This window comes from Saimiri boliviensis, chromosome 12 (genome assembly GCF_048565385.1).
Source record: "Saimiri boliviensis isolate mSaiBol1 chromosome 12, mSaiBol1.pri, whole genome shotgun sequence".
Lineage (NCBI taxonomy): Eukaryota > Metazoa > Chordata > Mammalia > Primates > Cebidae > Saimiri > Saimiri boliviensis.
In genome coordinates, this window is record NC_133460.1 from 11,981,368 (window position 1) to 12,003,400 (window position 22,033).

A 22,033-nucleotide genomic window follows, 5' to 3' on the forward strand; every position below is an offset into this window, starting at 1 on the left:
CTGTAATCTCAACACTTTGGGAGGTCGAGGCAGGAGGGTTGCTTGAGCCCAGGAGTTGAGACCAGCCTGAGCAACACAGTGAGACCTCATCCCTAACATGAAAAAAAGGAGGGATGTGTGAAGGTGCCCTGACCTCACCTCCTACTCCTCCCTCAGACAGGTGACGGCGTCAATGATGCCCCTGCCCTGAAGAAGGCCGAGATTGGCATTGCCATGGGATCTGGCACCGCCGTGGCCAAGACTGCCTCTGAGATGGTGCTGGCTGATGACAACTTCTCCACCATCGTGGCTGCTGTGGAGGAGGGCCGCGCCATCTACAACAACATGAAGCAGTTCATCCGCTACCTCATTTCCTCCAACGTGGGCGAGGTGGTCTGGTGAGCAGCCCAGTGGGCGTCCAGGAGGAAGCCAGGGTCTGGGTGGGGCGGCTGCAGGTCTGGGAGGCAGGACAGATGTGTGACCACCTCCTTCCTGCAGCATCTTCCTGACCGCCGCTCTGGGGCTGCCTGAGGCCCTGATCCCGGTGCAGCTGCTGTGGGTGAACTTGGTGACCGATGGGCTCCCGGCCACAGCCCTGGGCTTCAATCCACCAGACCTGGATATCATGGACCGGCCCCCCCGGAGCCCCAAGGAGCCCCTCATCAGTGGCTGGCTGTTCTTCCGCTACATGGCAATCGGGGGTGAGCTGGAGGGGTTCTTCGATCTTCCCCAGCCCTCAGGGCTGACCCCTTCTCTGGGACCCCAGCTCCCCCACACAGGCCCCGAGAGGGTCTTCTTCCTCGGCTAGCCTGTCTATGGCCACGTGAGGCCCTCAGCCCTCGACACCCCCCATCTTCCCAGCCCTGACCCCTGACTCCCCTTTCTCCACCACAGGCTACGTGGGTGCAGCCACTGTGGGAGCGGCTGCCTGGTGGTTCCTGTACTCAGAGGACGGGCCTCATGTCAACTACAGCCAGCTGGTAGGGGGAGGCCACAGAGGAGGGGACCAGGAGGGTGGCATGGAGCTGGCCCTGGACGTCAGTCTCCCATCCTTTCCCTGCAGACTCACTTCATGCAGTGCACCGAGGACAATGCCCACTTTGAGGGCATAGACTGTGAGATCTTCGAGGCCCCCGAGCCCATGACCATGGCCCTGTCTGTGCTGGTGACCATCGAGATGTGCAACGCACTCAACAGGTGGGCCCCCCGCCACACCTGCCACCCTCCGAGGCCACCACCCGTATCCTCTACCGTGCTGCCTGCCTCCTCCCTTCATACGGCACCTTCTCCCTGCCCTTCCCCTCTGCAGCCTGTCTGAGAACCAGTCCCTGCTGCGGATGCCACCCTGGGTGAACATCTGGCTGCTGGGCTCCATCTGCCTCTCCATGTCCCTGCACTTCCTCATCCTCTATGTCGACCCCCTGCCGGTGAGACTTCTTCCACCCAGGACCACCCACCCTAGTGCTAGGGAGCCCAAGGTGGACCCATGACCACTCCCACCAGGGGAACTGATACGGGAGATCGGCGGAAGCAGGCTGGGCAGTGTGGGTCTCTGGCTCCCTCCCACCCCTTCCTGAGAGGACTCTTGTCCCCTGCCCCAGATGATCTTCAAGCTCCGGGCCCTGGACCTCACCCAGTGGCTCATGGTCCTCAAGATCTCACTACCGGTCATCGGGCTTGATGAAATCCTCAAGTTCGTTGCTCGGAACTACCTAGAGGGTAAGAAGTGCCCTCTCTGTCCCTGGGCCCTGGCCCCAGCACAGCCCCTTCCCCACGGTACTGCCCCCACCCCACCCCCCTACTTTGCAGGTGGTAAGTTCCTCAGCCCTAGCAGGACCTGTGTCTGTCCCGTTCCCCCTGCGCCTGGAGGGGCCACATCTCCAGGGTAGTCCCACTGCCTCCTCAGCCCCCACGGCCCCCACACCGCCTTCTTGCCTTGATAACGGTGCCTCTTGTCCTCTCTGGTCATAGGATAACCGTTCCCCCTCCTCCATCTCTTTGAGCCCGTGTCACAGGTATCACCCCCCTCTTGCCCTCGCCCCAGCTGCTGTGCCCCCGCCGCACGCGCCCCGAGCCCCTTGCGCATCGCATCCAAGGTCACTTGCGCTCGCAGCTCCACCTGGAGCCATTGTCGATGCTGCTGCCGCCGCTGCCATCGCGCTTCCAGTCGGGGTGGGCCACTGGCCTCCCCCTAGGCAGCTGGGCTCCCAGGCCCGAGCCGTGCCAGCCTCTGGGCCCGTCTGCTGCGCAGCGTCGCGCTGGCTGTGTGCTGGGCTCTCTGCCGTGGGGCTGCAGTGGGAGGTGGGGTGTCTGGGGAGGCAGGTGAGTAGGGGAGGAACTGCGGGTGGTGAGCCTCTGAGCTCCAGGTAAGTGTGTGCCTGGGAGATGCATCTGGGAGGGACTTTGCTGCCCTCCCGCCACCTGCCTCATCCCTTTTCTTTCCCCTTCCAGATCCAGAAGATGAAAGAAGGAAGTGAATGTCCTTTTGCCCTGTCCTCCCCACCCTGATAGTGACGCATCTTCAGGCAGAGCTGTGGCACAGACCCCTGTCCATCCCCACACTCCCACGTTTCTGTTTATAAACACAATGTCCCCTTCCCTTTCTTTCCCCGTCAGCCACCCACCTCCCTTTCAACCGTGTAAATCCCCCTTCCCAACCCCAACGGGCTTGCAGGGACAAGGCGACCGACCGCGCTGAGCTGCTTATTTATTGAAAATAAATGACAGAAAAGTCCGGCCTCGCCTCTGCACGCTTGGAGGCCCGGGTCGCTCCTGTGGTCAAGCGTCTTAGTGTCATGCAGACCAGAAAGCAGCTGCCTGTCCCAGGGCCAGGGCCCACCTCACTGCCTCTGATGGGGACTCCCAGCCCCCATGGCTCGGCTGTGCCCAGGATGGGGGATGGGCTGGAGGCAGGGGAGGGCTGGTGCCCAGGAGGCAGCACAGCAGCCAGAAAGCCGCAGGCCTGAACCTGCACCTTTGGTTCGGGGAGGGGCTTGGGCCCCTCACCCAGGTGTGATCCCTGAGAGCAGTAGGCCCAGCCACCCTGGGAGGAGGCGCTGGAGGGCAGGGCAATGGTGGCCCTGTCTGTCCCCTCAACCCCAGGCTCAGGGACGGTGGAGATGCCATCCAAGACCCCAGAGCCAGGCCTCATGGTTCTGGAGCGGGGAAAGGCATCTTTCCCGGGGCGGGGTGGGGGTGAGGGTGTCACCCTGACCCCTCAGGTGTCCTTGATGTCCCTGATGTCTGTGAGTGGCGCCTCATCCATGATGTTGCGCACCTGCTCCAGGGTCTCTGCTTGGCGGATCCGCTCCAGGCGCACCTGCAGGGTCAGACCAGGGGAGCAGAGGGCACTTGGTGGGGAAAAGCAGCCCCTACACCATCTGTCAGCCCCCAAGGGCAGGGCCTAGGACCAGTAGACCCAGAGGCCACCTCTGTGGGGCTAACGCCACAAATGCCCTGAGCGTCCACACCATGCTCCGCACTGAGGGCTTCAGGTGACTGACTTGCGCACACAAGAGCTTCAGGGTTTTTTGAGCAATAGCTCAGGACAGGACCATGCCAGCCCCAGGAGGAGGAAAGGACTCCCCTAACCATGAGACTGTCCTTGCAAGACCAAGGAGAGGTCATCCGGAATGGAGCCAGACAGCTTGGTGGGGCTGGGACAGGCCGTACCTGCAGGGCCTGGGACAGTCGCACGAAATCCCTCTGCACTTGCTCGCTGGTCTCCAGCTCTGCCTGCAGCCGCAGCACCTTGGCCCTCTGTTCTGAGAGGTCTGGGAGCTGGGCCTGCGGGGACAGGACGCCGACCTGGGCCTGGCTCACCCTGGGCCAGATGGGAGGGCACATGGCCACAACATGGGAGGTCCCAACACAGTGACCCTTCTACACCGCCCCCGATTCCCACCTCCTCTGGCTTAGCCAAGCCCGGCCATTGCCCCAGGGCTTCCTCCCACCTGGCCTGAGGGAGACAAAGAGGGTGGAAGGGTAGGGGAGGGTATTTTCCAGTCAGCCAGTCCCTCTCCTCCCCATCACCTTGCTCTGTTCCTGCTGCACCCGCTCCACCTCCGTCCTCAGGCTGCACAGGGAGGCTGGGAAGTCAGGGCAGGGCAGGGCAAGACGTCAGGGCCACGCCCTCTCCCTTTCCCCACCTACCCCAGCCAGGGTGGGCGATCCACAAGATCACCTCCAGCACACACTCACCCTCCAGCACCTCTGTGGGAAGAGAAGAAAGAGAGGTCAAGGCCAGCAGGTGCACCAATGCCTCTCCCCTCCCCACTGCTGCCCTTGCCCTGTGGCTCCCTGCAGGGACGTCAGGGGTCCTGGGCCCGTGGCTCGAGCCCCTCCCCTCACCTGTCTCCTCCCGCTGCACCCTCAGCTGCCCCTCCAGGCTGGCCCTGGCCGCTGTCTCCTCCTCCAGAGCCTCCCGCAGTGTCACAATCTCGATCCGTAGGCGCTCGGCCCCATGTTCCTGGGCCTGCAGCCGGGCCTGCGCCTCCTGCTGCGTGTGGCGCAGCAGCTGCTGCAGTTCCTGGAAGGGACGCGAGGAGTCACCTGCTGGGCCCACCCGTTTGCCGGGCAGGAGGGCAGGGGCCAACAGATAGATGGCAAACAGGGATTGTGGGGCAGAACAGGAAAGGGAGGGAGGGAAGGAAGGAAGGAAGGAAGGAGGGAGGGAGGGAGGGAGGGAGGGAGGGAGGGAAGGAAGGAAGGAAGGAAGGAAGGAAGGAAGGAAGGAAGGAAGGAAGCAAACGGCTAAAACAGGGAAGAACCCAAATGCCCATCGTCTGGAGGGCAGATAGGCGAGTTCCGACCAAGCAGAAAAAACTCAGGCACCATGGCCACGCCCCACACCGTGGAGGGTGCTCAGGAAGAGTCTGAACGAAAGTTCAGCATATTACCTATAGCCAAAGCCCCTTGTCAGGTGCAGTGGCTCACGCCCGTAATCTCAGTACTTTGGGAGGCCAAGGTGGGCAAATCACTGAGGTCAAAGGTTCGAGACCAGCCTGGCCAATATGGTGAAATCCTGTCTCTACTGAAAATACAAAAATTAGCCAGGTGTGGTGGCCCACGCCTGTAATCCCAGCTACTCAGGAGGCTGAGGCAGGAGAATCACTTTAACCAAGGAGGTAGAAGTTACAGTGAGTCAAGATCAGGCCACTGCACTCCAGCCTGGGTGACATAGCAAGACTGTCTCAAAAACTAAAAATAAACCCTTTTGTAAAGCTCAAGAACAACTAAAATTAAGCACTGCTCTGTTCATGTAACGAAAACAACACCAAACAGGAGCTCGAAGGCAAAGCAGAGCCAAAGAATGGGGAGGCGGTGCCCAGAAGTGGACAGATCTCAGGGTGGGGAGGGCGCCCCAGGAATCTTTTGCTTTTTATCTTTTTTTTGAGACAGGGTCTCACTCTGTGGCCCAGGCTGGTGTGTAGTGGCACGATATCTTACTGCAGCCTTGATCTCCCAGGCTCAAGCGATCCTCCCGCCTCAGACACCTGAGTAGCTGAGACTACAGGTGGAGGCCACCATATCCAGCTAATTTTTGTATTTTTTGTAGAGACAGGGTCTCAACTGTGTTGCCCAGGCTGATCTTGAACTCCTGGGCTCAAGTGATCCTCCTGCCTCAGGCTCTTGAGTAGCTGAGACTATGGGCACAAGTCACCAAGCCCAGCTAATATTTGTATTTTTATTTTTTGTAGAGATAGGGTCTTGCTTTGTTGCCCAGGCTGGTCTTGAACTCCTGGCTCAAGTGATCCTCCTGCCTCAGCCTCCCAAACTGCTGCAATTACAGGCGTTAGCCACTATGCCCAGCCACCTGGTGATCTATTACTAATCAATTTATTAATAAGCCATATTATTACTATTATTTTTCAAGATGCGGCCTCACTCTGTTGCCCAGGCTGGAGTGTAGTGGTGCGATCTCAGCTCACTGCAACCTCCGCCTCCCAGGTTCAAGCGATTCTCCAGCCTCAGCTTCCCAGTAATCCAGCTGGGATTACAAGTGCCCACCACCAGGCCTGGCTAATTTTTGTTATTTTTATTAGAGATAGAGTTTTGCCATATTGGCCAGGCTGGTCTCGAACTCCTGATCTCCCCACCCATCTCGGCCTCCCAAAGTTCTGGGATTACAGGTGTGAGCCACTGCGCCTGGCCCCGACTAATTTTTGTTGTATTTTTAGTAGACACGGGGTTTCACCATGTTGCCCAGGCTGGTCTCGAACTCCTGAACTCAAGTGATCCACCTACCTCAGCCTTGCAAAGTGCTAGGGTTACAGGTGTGAGTCACTGTGCCCAGCTAATAAGCTATATCATTGAGAAATTGAGTCGACAAAGGCCAGGTATAGATCCATGATGGCAGCTTGCTATGAACCAAAGATTATGATGAATTTGATCTTGTGGCTCACATGTCACTTAAAAATAGCAAACCAACCAAATGATTGCTTGCTTCCTGCAAAGCATTCTGTTAACTCCTTTTCTCTTGCTGCCAACACTGGAAAGGGCCCATGGTCCCATTTCTCAGATGACGAAACCAAGCCTTAGAGAAGGCGAATGAGTTGGACAAGCAAATAATACAGCTGCCTGGCTAGTCCTGACCAACGCTCAGCTCTGCCTGGGGAGGAGGGGACCTCATGGTGGCCCCAGGCTCTCAGTGCCCACACCCAGCTTACCGGTACGGAGCTGGGCAGTGATTCCTCCTCGCCCTGTTCCTGCTGCGGGCCCTGGGGGGCTGAGGATGGCAGCTGCTCAGCCCGGAGCCCTCGGTTTTCCTCATTCAACCGCTTTACCTCATTGTGAAGGCACTTGTGGGTGGTGACCAGCTCTGCCTGGGGACGGACAGTCAGTACAAGGCAATGAGGACAGGGCGTCTCCAGTCCCTAGGAGGTCAAATCTTGAATCCTCCTCCCAGACTGACAGCGAGAGAACCCATGGCCCCTCTGCTCCTGAGCAAGGAAGGAGCACTTTTTGCTACCAAGCTCTTTAGACACCCCTGTCCCTGCTGACTCGGAGGTTACATGCTGCTGCCAGAGCCCAAGGGGGTATTTATTTGGTCGATATATATATATATACACACACACACATATATATTTAAATATGTGTATATGTGTATAGATATGTATGTGTGTGTGTGTGTGTGTGTGTATATATATATATATTTTTTTTTGAGATGGAGTCTCCCTCTGCCACCCAGGTTGGAGTGCAATGGTGAGATCTCAGCTCACTGCAACCTTTGCCTCCTGGTTTCAAGTGATTGTCCTGCTTCAGCTTCCGGAGTAGCTGAGATTATAGGTGCCCGCCACCACACCCAGCTAATTTATGTATTTTATTTATTTATTTATTTATTTATTTAGCTGGAGTTTCGCTCTTGTTGCCCAGGCTGGAGTGCAATGGTGCAATCTTGGTTCATGGCAACCTCCACCTTCTGGGTTCAACTGATTCTCCTGCCTCAGCCTCCCGAGTAGCTGGGATTCCAGGCATGTACCACCACACCTGGCTAATTTTGTAATTTTAGTAGAGATGAGGTTTTTCCACGTTGGCCAGGCTGGCCTTGAACTCCTGACCTCAAGTAATCCACCTGCCTCGGCCTCCCAAAGTGCTGTGATTACAGACATGAGCCACCATGCCTGGCCTAATTTTTTTTTTTTTTTTTTTTTTTTTTTTTTTTTTTTTGAGACGGAGTTTCGCTCTTGTTACCCAGGCTGGAGTGCAATGGCGCGATCTCGGCTCACCGCAACCTCCGCCTCCTGGGTTCAGGCAATTCTCCTGCCTCAGCCTCCTGAGTAGCTGGGATTACAGGCACGCGCCACCATGCCCAGCTAATTTTTTGTATTTTTAGTAGAGACGGGGTTTCACCATGTTGACCAGGATGGTCTCGATCTCTTGACCTCATGATCCACCCACCTCGGCCTCCCAAAGTGCTGGGATTACAGGCTTGAGCCACCGCGCCCGGCCTAATTTTTGTATTTTTAGTACAGATGGGTTTTTGCTGTGTTGGCCAGGCTTGAACTCCTGATCTCAGGTGATCTACCCGCCTAGCCCTCCCAAAGTGCTGGGATTACAGGCGTGAGTCACCTCACCCAGCCTGATTTGCTTTTAATCCTCATGACTCTGCAAACTAGGCCCCATTATGTCAATTTTACAGATGGTGAGGCAGAGGCTGGGAGTCTGGGATTAGCTCAAGATCAAACAGCCCTGTGTGGCTGCAGGGGCCCTGTTCTGGCCACGGCACCAGCTGCCCCCAAACCCTCTTAACCTACCTGGCACTGGCTCCAGGGTACGGCCTGAGCAGCTGGGGACAGGACAGGTGCCTTGACTTTCCACATGACCCCCTCCACCACATGCAACTGATTCCTGCCGGACTTTTCGCCCTTCTGCCCTGGGGTCCCCAGGTACTCACCATCTGCAGCTGCACCCGCTCCTGGGCCTGGCTCACGGTCCCTTGAAGGGTCTGCAGCAGCTGCTCTGAGTTCTGGACCTGGGACAGGAGCACCTGCATCTGGGTTGGAGGGAGGGCGAGGGTGAGGGCAGGTGGATGTCAGGGGGTGGCACGCAGCCCAGAGGCCCGGGTGGTGCTGCAGCGGCAGCAGGGACCCACCTGCTTGGCACAGTCCTCGTTGCTCCGTCTCAGACCCTCTTGCAGCTCGTCCCGCTCGCGGCTGATGCTCTCCAGGTCCTTCTGCAGCTGTCGGCCCTGCCACAGACCCTGCCTTCAGCCTGCATCTCCCAGAACTCAGGCCCCTTACTGCACTTCTCGTGGTCTGCCTCTGCAGGGAGGCGCCCTCATCGACACAGTCCCTCGAGTTAGAGGCCCCGGCATCCATTCTCTTCCCTTCACTCCCCACCCATCAGCAGGCCCTGCTGGGTCTACCTTCGAAGTGGATTCCACTGGGCTACGCGCAGTGGCTCATGCCTGTAACCCCAGCACTTTATGAGGCCAAAGCGAGTGGATCATTTCACGTCAGGAGTTCAAAACCAGCCTGGCCAACATGGTGAAACCCCATCTCTACTAAAAATACAAAAACTTAGCTGGGTGTGGCAGCAGGACGCCTGTAATCTCAGCTACTCAGGAAGCTGAGGCAGGAGAATCGTGTAAACCTGGGAGGCGGAGGTTGCAGTGAGCTGAGGTCGTGCCACTGCACTCCAGCCTTGGTGACAGAGCGAGACTCCGTCTCAAAAAAACAAAAAACAGGCTGGGTGCAATGGCTCATGCCTATAATCCCAGCACTTTGGGAGGTCAAGGCAAGTGGATCACCTGAGGTCCGGAGTTCGAGACCAGCCTGACCAATATGGTGAAACCCTGTTTCTACTAAAAATACAAAAATACTAGCCGGGCATGACGGCAGGTGCCTGTCATCCCAGCTACTCTGGAGGCTGAGGCAGGAGAATCGCTTGAACCCAGGAGGTGGAGGTTATAGTGAGCCAAGATTGGGCCACCGCACTCCAGCCTGGGTGACAGAACAAAACTCCATCTTAAAAAAAAAACAAAACACGCCGGGCGCGGTGGCTCAAGCCTGTAATCCCAGCACTTTGGGAGGCCGAGGCGGGTGGATCACGAGGTCAAGAGATCGAAACCATCCTGGTCAACATGGTGAAACCCCGTCTCTACTAAAAATACAAAAAATTAGCTGGGCATGGTGGCGCGTGCCTGTAATCCCAGCTACTCAGGAGGCTGAGGCAGGAGAATTGCCTGAACCCAGGAGGCGGAGGTTGCGGTGAGCCGAGATCGCGCCATTGCACTCCAGCCTGGGTAACGAGAGTGAAACTCTGTCTCAAAAAAAAACAAAAACAAAAACAAAAAAAACCCAGTGGATTCCACATCCACCATTTCTTCCTGTCTCTGCACCCGTCCCCTGGTCCAAGGTACCACGTTCTCCTATACCAGAGTCCCAGCCTCTTAGCTTCTCCTGTGGCCCCTATCCCAACACAGGCCCGCCCAAGTAAGCTTTCTTTTTTTTTTTTTTCCCCAACTAAACTTCCTTGCAACTAAACACAATCATCTGGCTAAGTTCCAGCTACTGAGACAGAAACAGATGAGCCAAGGGCAACTTCCAGGACAACTCTTATTTGACTATTACTTTTTTTTTTTTTTTTTGAGACGGAGTGTCGCTCTTGTTACCCAGGCTGGAGTGCAATGGCGCGATCTCGGCTCACCGCAACCTCCGCCTCCTGGGTTCAGGCAATTCTCCTGCCTCAGCCTCCTGAGTAGCTGGGATTACAGGCACGCACCACCATGCCCAGCTAATTTTTTGTATTTTTTTTTTTTTTTTTTTTTTTTTTGAGACGGAGTTTCGCTCTTGTTCCCAGACTGGAGTGCAATGGCGCGATCTCGGCTCACCCGAACCTCCGCTTCCTGGGCTCAGGCAATTCTCCTGCCTCAGCCTCCTGAGTAGCTGGGATTACAGGCACGTGCCACCATGCCCAGCTAATTTTTTGTATCTTTAGTAGAGACGGGGTTTCACCATGTTGACCAGGATGGTCTCGATCTCTCGACCTCGTGATCCACCCGCCTCAGCCTCCCAAAGTGCTGGGATTACAGGCTTGAGCCACCGCGCCCGGCTCAGTTTCTTTTTCTGGGCGTCTCCCTGGTTGACAAGGTCTTCCTCATGCATCCATGCGCATTTTTTTAAAGCAGCTTTATTGAATTATAATTTATTTACTATACAATTTACCCATGTGAAATGTACAATTCAATTTTTGTTGGTATATCACATTATTATTATTATCATTGAGATAGAATTTCACTCTTGTTGCCCAGGCTGGAGTGCAATGGTGGGATCTCAGCTCACTACAACCTCTGCCTCCCAGGTTCAAGCGATTCTCCTGCCTCAGCCTCCCTAGTAGCTGGGATTACAGGCATGTGCCACCACGCCCAGCTAATTTTTGTATTTTTAGTAGAGATGGGGTTTCTCCATGTTGGTCAGGCTGATTTCAAACTTCTGACCTTGGGTGATCCATGCTGGCCTTAAAAAGTGCTGGGACTACAGCCATGAGCCACCGCACCCGACTTTCTTTTTTTTTTTTGAGACGGAGTTTCACTCTTGTTATCCAGGCTGGAGTGCAACGGCGCGATCTCGGCTCACTGCAACCTCCGTCTCCTGGGTTCAAGCAATTCTCCTGCCTCAGCCTCCCGAGTAGCTGGGACTACAGGCATGCACCACCGTGCCCAGCTAATTTTTGTATTTTTAGTAGAGACAGGGTTTCACCATGTTGACCAGGATGGTCTCGATCTCTTGACCTCGTGATCCACCCGCCTTGGCCTCCCAAAGTGCTGAGATTACAGGCTTGAGCCACCGTGCCCGGCCTTTTTTTTTTTTTTAAATAGAGAGGGGGTTTCACTGTGTTGGCCAGGCTGGTCTTGAACTCCTGACCTCGTGATCCACCCGCCTCGGCCTCCCAATGTGCTGGGGCTGGGATTACAGGCATGAGCCACCTTGCCCGGCCCTTATTATTATTATTATTTTTGGAGACAGGTTCTCACTCTGTGACCCAGGCTGATGTGCAGTGGATGATCTCAGCTCACTGGAGCTTCCACCTCCTGGGATCAAGCAATCCTCCTGCCTCAGCCTCCCGAGTTACTGGGACTACAAGTGCATACTTGGCTTTAAAAAAAAAAAACAAAAAACTTTTATAAAGAGACAGAATCTCACTGTGTTGCCCAGACTGGTCTTGAACTCCTGGCCAAAAACAATCTTCCCACCCAGCTTCTGAGTGGCTGGCATGGCAGGTGTGAGACACTGCACCTGGCCCGTGTTCATGTTTACATCTGCTTGCCTTCACTAGGAGGGGCCTCTCTTCTCCCTGTGGAAGCTCTAGCTCTAGCTCTGGGTCTGAACACAGGTGGATGGGAGGAAGCATCCAGCGGAGAGGGGGATGGTGCACCCCGCCCCCCTGCCCACTCCACTCACCTCCATCTGCAGCTGCTCCCACTGGGTGTCTGGGACAAGCTGGTAGCCAGGAGGGGGCAGGTAGATGCCCTCGGGAACCAGGGTACCCGTGGACACCAGTGAGGCCGTCTCTTCCTGCTCAGGGCTCAGGCCCTGGCGACTGCGGGGCAGGGAGGCGCTGCTGCCAGCCCCACCGCCAAGGGAGAAGGAGGAGATGGAGGCGCTGTCATCACAGTTGTGGGCGAAGGCCTCGGCTGCCGGACCCCCGTCTCCGCTCAGCTCCTCCGGAGGCTCCAGCGGGGGTGACGGGTCCCGGGACAGGGGCAGCAACTCCGTGGAGCCGTGCAGGGAAGGGGCATGCTGGGGACGTCTCTAGGGAAGAGGGCAGGGACAAGGCTGGGGGACCAGGGTCCTCTGGCATCCCTCCGTCCCCAGAGCCCCCGGCCGCGCCCTCACCTGGATCTCCTGAATCAGCTCCTCAGCCCTCAGCAGCTTCGCCTTCAGCTCCTCGATCTCCTGCTCCATGGGCAGTATGATCTCACGAAGCTTCTCCGAGTCCTCGTGGGCCTGAAGGGAGGCGGGTTTGGCAGCTATAGCTCCCCCCTCCCGATTGCTGGAGCCCCAGGCCTGTTCAGAGTTTCCTCTCCAAGCATGGCAGCTCCTCCCTAGAAGATGCTGTTCACCCCAATTCCAGAGAGAAGAACACAGAGATTCTAGAAGCTTCCATGACTTGCCTCAGGGCATAAGGACAAGGATGAAGGTCATAACCTCTTCCTGTGGCCCATCACTCACCATACATACCTTCCTTCCCAATACCCATTAATTCTTTTGTCATAGAACTTTACCTTTTTTTTTTATTTTTTTTTATTTTTAAGAGTTGAGATATCAGCCGGGTGTGGTGGCTCACACCTGTAATCCCAGGGCTTTGGGAGGCTGACATGGGTGGATCACCTGAGGTCAGGAGTTCGAGACCAGCCTGGCCAACATGGTAAAACCCATCTCTACTAAAAATCCAAAAATTAGCCGGGCATGGTGGCTCCCACCTGTAATCTCAGCTACGCAGGAGACTGATGCAGGAGAATTGCTTGAACCTGGAAGGTGGGGGTTGCAATGAGCCGAGACTGGGCCACTGCACTCCAGCCTGGGTGACAGAGTGAGATTCCATCTTAAAAAACCAACAATTAGGCCGGGCGCGGTGGCTCAAGCCTGTAATCCCAGCACTTTGGGAGGCTGAGGCGGGTGGATCACGAGGTCAAGAGATCGAGACCGTCCTGGTCAATATGGTGAAACCCTGTCTCTACTAAAAATACAAAAAAAGTAGCTGGGCATGGTGGCATATGACTGTAATCCGAGCTACTCAGGAGGCTGAGGCAGGAGAACTGCCTGAACCCAGGAGGCAGAGGTTGCGGTGAGTCGAGATCGCGCCATTGCACTCCAGCCTGGGTAACAAGAGCGAAACTCCGTCTCAAAAAAAAAAAAAACAAAAAAAAACAAAAAAACCCAAAAATTAAAAAAAAAGAGATGAGGTCTCACTCCGTGGCCCAGGCTGGAGTGCAGTGGTGCAATCTCAGCTCACTGTATTCTCTACCTCCAGGACTCAAGCCATCCTCCTGCGTCAGCCTTCTGAGTAGCTGGGACTACACACATGCACACTGATGGGCTAATTTTTGTATTTTTTGTGGAGACAGGGTCTTGCTATGTTGCCCAGACTGGTTTTGAACTCTTGGCCTCAAGTGATCCTCCCGTCTTTGCCTCCCAAAGTGCTGGGATTACAAGTGTAATTCCCAGCATCTGGGTTGGGATTACACCAATGCCCAGAGCACCTCACAGTTTTAGTTGGGCATGAAGCCTAAATCCTAGAAAACCACCCACATTTCTCAGCTTCCTTACAACTAAACACGATCATCTGGCTAAGTTCCAGCTAATGAGATGGAAACAGATGAGCCAAAGGCACCTTCCAGGACAACTCTTTATTTTATTTGTATTATTGCTTTTTTTTTTTTTTTTTTTTTTGAGACAGAGTCTCACTCTGTCCCACAGGCTGGAGAGCAATGGCATGATCTCAGCTCACTGCAACCTCTGCTTCCCAGGCTCAAGTGATTCTCCTGCCTCAGCCTTCCAAGCAGCTGGGACTACAGGCGTGTGCTACCACACCAGGCTAAGTTTTATATTTTTTTAGTAGAGACGGGGTTTCACCATGTTGGACAGGCTGGTCTCGAACTCTTGACCTTGTGATCTGCCCGCCTCAGCTTCCCAAAGTGCTGGGATTACAAGTGTGGGCCACTGCACCCGGCCTATTATTACTTTTTTTGAGATGGTGTTTCGCGCTGTTGCTCATGCTGGAGTGCAGTGGTGTGATCTCGGCTCACTACAACTTCCACCTCCAGGGTTCAAGCAATTCTGCCTCAGCCTCCTGAATAGCTGGGATTACAGGTGCCCATCACCATACCTGGCTAATTTTTGTATTTTTAGTAGAGACTGGGTTTCACCATGTTGGTCAGACTGGTCTCAAACTTCTGAGACCGCCCACCCCAGCCTGAATGATTCACCTACCTCAGCCTCCCAAAGTGCTGGGATTACAAGCCTGAGCTACCACCCCTGGCCCAGGACAACTCTTTAAAGGAAGAAGGTGTGCCTTTCTTTATTCTTCCTTCTCCTTCTTGCTGGCTGGAATGTGGACATGACGGCTGGCACTCAAGCAGTCATCTTGGACCATGAGGCAATGTGCCACCTATGGCAAAACAGGAATACAGGAGGAGCCCGGGTTCCTAACAACTTGTTGAGCTGCTAAACCAGTCCTGGAATGTCTACCTCCGGACAAATTTCTGTCCCATTTAAGCCACTTTTGTTTTGAGATGGACTCCCGCTTTGTTACCCAGGCTGGAGTGCAGTGGCATGATCTTGGCTCACTGCAACCTCCGTCTCCTGGGTTCAGGCAATTCTGCCTCAGCCTCCTGAGTAGCTGGGATTACAGGCACGTGCCACCATGCCCAGCTAATTTTTTGTATTTTTAGTAGAGACGGGGTTTCACCATGTTGACTGGGATGGTCTCGATCTCTCGACCTCGTGATCCACCCACCTCGGCCTCCCAAAGTGCTGGGATTACAGGCTTGAGCCACCGCGCCTGGCCTAATTTTTGTATTTTTTTTTTTTTTTTTTTTTTTTAAGACGGAGTTTTGCTCTTGTTACCCAGGCTGGAGTGCAATGGCGCGATCTCGGCTCACCGCAACCTCCGCCTCCTGGGTTCAGGCAATTCTCCTGCCTCAGCCTCCCAAGTAGGTGGGATTATAGGCACACGCCACCATGCCCAGCTAATTTTTTGTATTTTTAGTAGAGACGGGGTTTCACCATGTTGACCAGGTTGGTCTCGATCTCTCGACCTTGTGATCCACCCATCTCGGCCTCCCAAAGTGCTGGGATTACAGGCTTGAGCCACCGCGCCCGGCCTAATTTTTGTATTTTTAATAGAGATGGGGTTTCACCATGTTGGCCAGAATGGTCTCGAGCTCTTGACCTCATATTTTCCCATTTCTTTTCTTTTTTTCTTTTCTTTTTTTTTTTTTTGAGACGGAGTTTCGCTCGTTATCCAGGCTGGAGTGCAATGGCGCGATCTCGGCTCACCGCAACCTCCGCCCCCTGGGTTCAGGCAATTCTCCTGCCTCAGCCTCCTGAGTAGCTGGGATTACAGACACGCATCACCATGCCCAGCTAATTTTTTGTATTTTTAGTAGAGACGGGGTTTCACCATGTTGACCAGGATGGTCTCGATCTCTCGACCTCGTGATCCACCCGCCTCAGCCTCCCAAAGTGCTGGGATTACAGGCTTGAGCCACCACGCCCGGCTTCCCATTTCTTTTCTTTTTCTTTCTTCTTTTTTTTTTTTTTGGAGATGGAGTCTCACTCTGTCACCCAGGCTGGAGTGCAATGGCGCAATCTCGGCTCACTGCAACCTCCGCCTCCCAGGTTCAAACGATTCTCCTGCCTCAGCCTCCTGAGTAGCTGGGATTACAGGTATGTGCCATTGTGCCCAGCTAATTTTTTTGTGTGTGTATTTTTAGTAGAGATGGGGTTTCAACATTTTGGCCAGGCTGGTCTCGAACTCCTGACCTTGTGATCCACCCGCCTCAGCCTCCCAAAGGGCTGAGATTACAGGCGTGAGCCACCACGCCCAGTCCCCATTTCTTTTCAAGCTTAAGATCCTGCTGACCTTAAGCAGCCAACAGCCTCTACACATCTCCACTAGCATGTCCCACAGACTCCTCTAACCATAGACAGTCAAACCAAACCACTCAGGGACACTGTTCTTCCTACCACAAGCACTCAGACAGCGAGAACAGCCCTGCTGGCCATGAGCTGTTCAAGGCAGATATATGCCAATCATCCCTGTCTCTGTCACTTCCCACTTCTAGTTCATGCCCTTTCTACTTCTTGAATCACTCAAAATCTTCTCACGAAAGCTCAGTTTAATCATCTAAATCTCTCTCTCTTTTTTTCTTTTTTGTGATGGAGTCTCACTCTGTTGCCCAGGCTGGAGTGCAATAGCACGATCTCAGCTGCCTGCAACCTCCGCCTCCCGGGTTCAAGCGATTCTCATGCCTCAGTCACCTGGGATTACAGGCACCTGCCACCATGCCTAGCTGATTTTTGTATTTTTAAGATGTCACCATGTTGGCCAGGCTGGTCTTGAACTCCTGACCTCAAGTTATCTGCCTGCCTCAGCCTCCCAAAGTGCTGGGATTACAATGAACCTCTGCACCTGGCCGAGAGGTAGCAACGTATTACCAAGAGAGAATATATACCAGGATGGTTAATAACAGGAAGAATTTTTTTTTGCTACCCTTAAGTGTAAGTTCCCTTCCCTCTATACAACTTAAGTTTGGAGGTCAGCGACCTTGGTCATCCACTAGTAAGGGGCAAGCCAGAACCCTACGGAGCACAGAGCCAAGCTCTCGACAACACACAGTAACTCTGTACCACTCCAAGGGTCACTACTGGGTTCCCTGCACCCCATGACCGGGGAATGGGACATCCACAATCCTCAAAATCCTTCCAAATCCCAGGGCAGTGGGGAAGCCATCCCCACCCCAACCTTTTCCATCTGCTTCTCCAGGGAGTCCAGCGGGTGGGCCCGGGACAGCAGCTGCTTCAGGCGGCCCAGCTCCCGCTCCTTCTCCTCACAGTCCTGCTGCTTCTGCTGCCGCTCCTGCTTCAGGGCGGTGATCTGGGCTTCATAGCTGCTGATGGAGTCTGGCAGCAGGGGAAAGGTGGGGGAGAGGAAGGGTCAGTGAGCCGGCCCTGCCTGTGGGTGAGCAGGGGACTCTTGATGCACAGACTTTCTGTGACACGATGCACCACGGCAGTTGCCACGGCAGGCTTTGCAAAAATTGACCTGGGCACACTCAGGCTCTCAGTGTGCATCAGTGTCCTTAGGTGCAAAACAGGAAACTACTGATCACCCTTCTGGTGGCCACAGGTTAAATGAGATGACATATCTGAGATAAATATTGTACAAAAAAATAAAAATAGATGAGATGACACAGCCCTTTCTCTGGTACACAGAAGACGTGATGCTGTTCCTATTAATATACACCATGAACAGTCAATATAAGAACAGTAAGAATTTTTTTTTTTTTTTTTTGAGACAGAGTCTCGAATGCAGTGGTGGAATCTCAGCTCACCTCAACCTTCGCCTCTTGGGTTCAAGCAACTCTCCTGCCTCAGCCTCCGAAGTAGCTGGAACTATAGGCACGTGCCACCATGCCTGGCTAATTTTTGTATTTTTAGTAGAGATGGGGTTTCACCATGTTGGCAAGGATGGTATCAAACTCCTGACCTCATAATCTGCCTGCCTCAGCCTCCCAAAGTGTTGGGATTATAGGTGTAAGCCACTGCTCCCAGCGTAATTTTTTTTTTTTTTAAATTCTCGAGAAAGGGTCTTATTCTGTTGTCTAGGCTGAAGCATAGTGTCACAATCAAGACTCACCGCAACTTCAGCCTCCTGGGTTCACGCAATCCTCCCACCTCAGCATCCCTAGTAGCTGGGACTACAGATACACACTACCATGCCTGGCTAATTTTTGTATTTTTTGTAGAGACGGGGGTCTCACCATGTTTCCCAGGGTGGTCTCGAACTCCTGAGCTCAAGCGATCCTCCCGTCTCAGCCTCCCAAAGTGCTGGGATTACAGGCATGAACCACCACACCTGGCCCTTAATCATAATAATAAATATGTATGCTGAATCAGACTCTGAGCTGGGCTCTGGAAATACAGAAATAAACAGAAAGCCTGCCACTGGGAGCTCAGAGTCCAATGAAGATGGCAGCTATGGTCATAGTTAGGATGCAATATGGGAGGACAGAGGTACAGGAAAGGACCCTTCCTGGGCTTGGGGATCCCCGAGGAAGGAGCTCTTACTCTGCCTGCCTGGCCAGGCAGGAGAGGACACTGGGAATAATAACAACAACAGTAATAGACAATGAAGGAGGGAAAGGATGCATGAGCTAACAGGACCAGTATGAGCAGAGGAAGAGTGGCTGGCGTGGTTGGGGCATGGTGGGGTATGTTGGAGGGGTTGAAAGAGTAAAGGCATCCAAGGAGAGACACTGGAAAGGAGAGGGTGGCAGTGGGTGGCTCCCAAGACCTTGAATGCCACACCAAGAGGTTTGGAACTTATCCTACAGGTCAGCAGGAGATGGAGGTGATGTTGGCTAGAACATAGACTATTTTTTTAGGGAGTCAGGGCCGGGCATGGTGGCTCATCCCTGTAATCCCAGCACTTTGGGAGGCAGAGGCAGGTGAATCACCTGAGGTCAGGAGTTCAAGACCAGCCTGGCCAACATGGAAAAACCCTGTCTCTACTAAAAACACAAAAATAAACTAGGCATGGTATGGGCGCCTGTAATTCTAGCAACTTGGGAGGCTGAGGCAGGAGAATTGCTTGAACCCAGGAGGTGGAGGTTACAGTGAGCTGAGATTGTGTCACTGCACTTCAGCCTGGGTGACAGAGCAGAACTCTGTCTCAAAAAAAAAAAAAAAAAAAAAGAGAGAGTCAGGATCTCCCTTTGTCACCCACGTCACCCAGGGTGGAGTGCAGTGGCACAATCATAGTTCACCACAGCCTTAAACTCTTGGGCTCAAGTGATCCTCCTGCCTCAGCCTCCCAAGTAGCAGGAACCACAGGCACTTGCCATCGTACCCAGCTAAGGGTCTCACTTTGGTGCCCAGGCTGGTCTCAAACTCCTGACCTCAAGTGCTCCTCCCAGCTGAATAACCTGCACATGTTTTATTTTTGGTAAAGCGTGGTCATTTTTTGTTTGTATTATAGATATTGATTTATTATTGTACACTAACAGTAGAAGCAAAGGCTCAGCTTGCAGGCTGCTTGGTTTCAATTCTTCAGCTATTTTATAACTATATGACCTTGGGCAAGTTATTTAAACTCTCTGAGCTTCCTCTGTAAAATGGAGATGGGTAATAGCTCCTGCCTCACAGAGTTTGTTATGAAGAGTAGTTACTCATAAAGCATTTAGCTCAGTGCCTGGCATACAGTGAGTGCTCAAAACACACTAGCTGGCTGGACGCAGTGGCTCACGCCTGTAATCTCAGCACTTTGGGAGCCCAAGGCAGGCAGATCATTTGAGCTCAGGAGTTCAAGACCAGTCTGAGCGCCATAGTGAGACCCTGTTTCTACAAAAAATTAGCCAGGCATGGTAGCATGCACCTATAGTCCCAGCTACTTGGGAGGCTGAGGTAGGAGGAAGGAGGATCTGTTTGAGCCCAGGAGGTGGAGGTCGCAGTGAGCCGAGATCACACCACTGCACTCCAGCGTGAGCGACAGAGCAAAACTCTTACTGACTCAAAAAACAAAACAAAACAAAACAAAGCCAGCTATTGTTATTATTTAGGACACGACTGGTTTTCCTTATACAGTAGAGATAACAAGTTTCCCTTAATAAATGTATGTAAGCTTTTAAAATGTGGACCTATTTAAAGAACAAATATTAAGTAAACAGCAGGGTAAGTTGTACAAAGACATGACTACATTGCACAGGCACGTGGGTCCTGAAATGTGAGAAATACAGCCTCAGAGAAGTCTGCAGCCAGGAGTGGCTGTTAGAAAGGGAAATCAAATGGTGGGAAGGGAATTTTAGGAAGTTTATCTGGAAGCCAGTGTCAAGGCCAGACTAAAGAGTGAGATCTGTAAGAAGGTTGGGACAATAGTCCAGGAGAGCGTTGACAAGAGCCTCACTACGGCAGAGGCAGAGTGGCGGGGGCAGCTCTGACATGTTTCAGAGGCTTTGGCTTCTGCTAGAGGAAGGTGAGTAGAAAACAGGACGAGCAAGTACAGAGAATGTGAGGCCGAGAGAGGGAAACTGGTGCATGGCGTGGGGTGGAGGGAGTGTCTCGCGAAGGCTGGAGAGCAGAGCATTAGACTCACAGAGACTGGGCCAGGCCTGATTCTATTTCCCAGAGGCCCAGACTAAAACGAGGCTGGTTTGGGGAACTAAGAAGTTTCTCACTCATCTTCAGGGTTGATCAATCATCAGTAAGGGACAAGAAATGACATGGGGCAAGGCAACAGATAGAAGCTGGGAGCTAAACTTAGCTGTCTGACAGAACTGCTGCTATCACATGGAGTGCCTCTATGCAAATTTTAAAAGGGTGGCCCTTCCTCTGGGCCATAGTCATGCCCTGTGCTAGGCCTGCTAACCTACCCCATAGCTTATCTGTGCCCCTCGACCCTTTTCTCGTCATGCACTTCCCAGTATGGGGCTGAAGAGGAGTCTAGGTGAGACCCCCGTCTCACCTTTCAGGATGGCCTGCAGCGAGGCCACCTCCTCCTGGCACTGCCGCTGCACCGCAGCCACAGCCTCTGCCTTCGTGCTCTCGCTCACCTCCGCCACAGCCTTCATGGTCTCCATTTCTGCCAGGGCGCCTGCCAGCTCAGCCCGAAGCCGGCTGAGCTCACCTGACTCGGCCTCAACATTCGCCCCTTCCTGGGGCTGAGGGCCCTCCAGTGCTGTGGGGGACAGGGATCAGTCTCTCTTCCCATCTTTTAACACCCCAGACCACCTACCGACTTAGCAAGTCCTGCAACCTAGTACTGTTGCCTTCACCTGGGGCCGCCTTCACCTGGGCCCGCCTTTACCTGGGCCCGTCCCGCTCACCTGGCCCTGGCCCTGCCCCGCCCCCTTCCCACTCGCTCCACCGGGTGCTGCCTACACTCCATCTCTTCGTGGTTGCCAGTTTCACTCAATCCTCTATACGCTCTAATCCGGCCCTGCCCTTCCAATGGCCACGCCCCTTCCTCTCTGGGCCCCCACCTCGCACCTGTCACAGGCCCCACCCTTTGAATGACCTGGCCACGCCCCTTCGCCAGTGGCTCTGGGCCACGCCCCCTTTCGCGACGGCGTGGCTCCGCCCCTTCCTCCATCTCCCCTCTTCACCCCCCCATCCGCAGGTGGCTAGCTCGGCCCCGCCCCCAAGTTCACCGCTCCCCGCGTGCACGGTCGCCCCTCACGTACCAGCCCCTAGCCGCCGCCGCCGCTCATCTTCGCCTGCGGTCACCGGCGCAGCTGCCGCCATGGCCTCCACGCAAACGGCGGATTCCCGTACTCCCTGGTGACGGAGCGCACCGCTTCCGGGTCCCCTCGGCTGTTTCCGGATCCGCTCGGCTGTTTCCGGATCGGCCCCGGGCTCGAGGCCCCGGACGGAGCTCGAAGGGGATTCCGAGCCTCGGCCGAAGATTCCCGAGTCGGTCCCCGGCTCCGGCCCCGCCCCAGCCCTTCGTGGCTGGACCGCGCGGTTCGGGAGGACGTCTGTCTTTCAAGCCCAGAAGAAGATCCTTCTTAAGAGGTCTTTTTAGGCGTCTCTCCGTGACCTTGGAAGCCCTGCTCGGATTATGCCTCCTCCGGGACGCTGGCCGAGCAGGCCGGAGCGCTCCCACTCGCTCCCTCGCTGCCCCTGCCCGGAGCCTTTGATCGGCTCTGGCCGCCCTTCCTCCCGAAGCTGGCTCACGTTACAGCGAATTGCGGCGGGGCCCTCCCTGCACCTCCGCCCTCCTGGAGCGTCCCTCCGGGCAGGGCCGGCTCCGCTTCATTTTTCTGGGCGCCTCCGAGTCCCCGCGTAGTTAGTCGGAGTCTGAAAGTTGCACGTCCCCACCCCCATTTTGT

The 22,033-nt window shown here is 54.4% G+C and overlaps 2 protein-coding genes across 5 annotated transcripts in view; one reads left to right on the forward strand and one right to left on the reverse strand.

Annotated features, from left to right (window-relative positions):
* ATP2A1 (ATPase sarcoplasmic/endoplasmic reticulum Ca2+ transporting 1) overlaps positions 1-2,713 on the forward strand; it is a 25,896-nt gene extending 23,183 nt beyond the window's left edge. Inside the window, exons 16-23 of one of the 2 annotated variants that reach the window (XM_039477980.2) lie at positions 157-377; positions 478-680; positions 874-959; positions 1,043-1,176; positions 1,289-1,406; positions 1,581-1,698; positions 1,951-1,994; positions 2,431-2,713. In XM_039477980.2, the coding sequence (XP_039333914.1) occupies positions 157-377; positions 478-680; positions 874-959; positions 1,043-1,176; positions 1,289-1,406; positions 1,581-1,698; positions 1,951-1,955 (885 nt within the window). In that variant the 3' untranslated portion in view covers positions 1,956-1,994; positions 2,431-2,713. The remainder of the gene's footprint in view (positions 1-156; positions 378-477; positions 681-873; positions 960-1,042; positions 1,177-1,288; positions 1,407-1,580; positions 1,699-1,950; positions 1,995-2,430) is intronic. The other variant, XM_074381888.1, reaches the window with a different exon arrangement.
* Positions 2,668-22,033, reverse strand: RABEP2 (rabaptin, RAB GTPase binding effector protein 2). 3 transcript variants are annotated; one of them, XM_003930230.4, is made up of 13 exons: positions 21,386-22,032; positions 20,668-20,880; positions 16,951-17,108; positions 12,318-12,428; positions 11,883-12,233; positions 8,573-8,668; positions 8,375-8,473; positions 6,648-6,803; positions 4,330-4,507; positions 4,180-4,191; positions 4,012-4,067; positions 3,652-3,765; positions 2,668-3,298 (listed from the first exon to the last, which is right to left on the reverse strand). In XM_003930230.4, exons 1-13 carry the CDS (start codon positions 21,444-21,446, stop codon positions 3,197-3,199), a joined length of 1,707 nt encoding a protein of 568 aa, XP_003930279.1. In that variant the 5' UTR covers positions 21,447-22,032; the 3' UTR covers positions 2,668-3,196. The 3 variants fall into 3 exon arrangements, with proteins under 3 accessions (XP_003930279.1, XP_010339130.1, XP_010339129.1); XM_010340828.3 differs by lacking the exon at positions 21,386-22,032 and adding an exon at positions 21,084-21,191; XM_010340827.3 differs by lacking the exon at positions 6,648-6,803 and having other exon boundaries at positions 21,386-22,033.

What these genes read in the sequence shown, in the direction of transcription:
- RABEP2 (XM_003930230.4), bottom strand. Translation starts at nt 21,446, where the DNA reads ATGGCGGCAGCTGCGCCGGTGACCGCAGGCGAAGATGAGCGGCGGCGG. An exon ending in TGGAGAAGCAGATGGAAAAG is followed by an intron (nt 12,429 to 16,950) that starts GTTGGGGTGGGG and finishes GCCTCCCTTCAG; the next exon opens with GCCCACGAGGACTCGGAGAA. An exon ending in AGCTGATTCAGGAGATCCAG is followed by an intron (nt 12,234 to 12,317) that starts GTGAGGGCGCGG and finishes CCTCTTCCCTAG; the next exon opens with AGACGTCCCCAGCATGCCCC.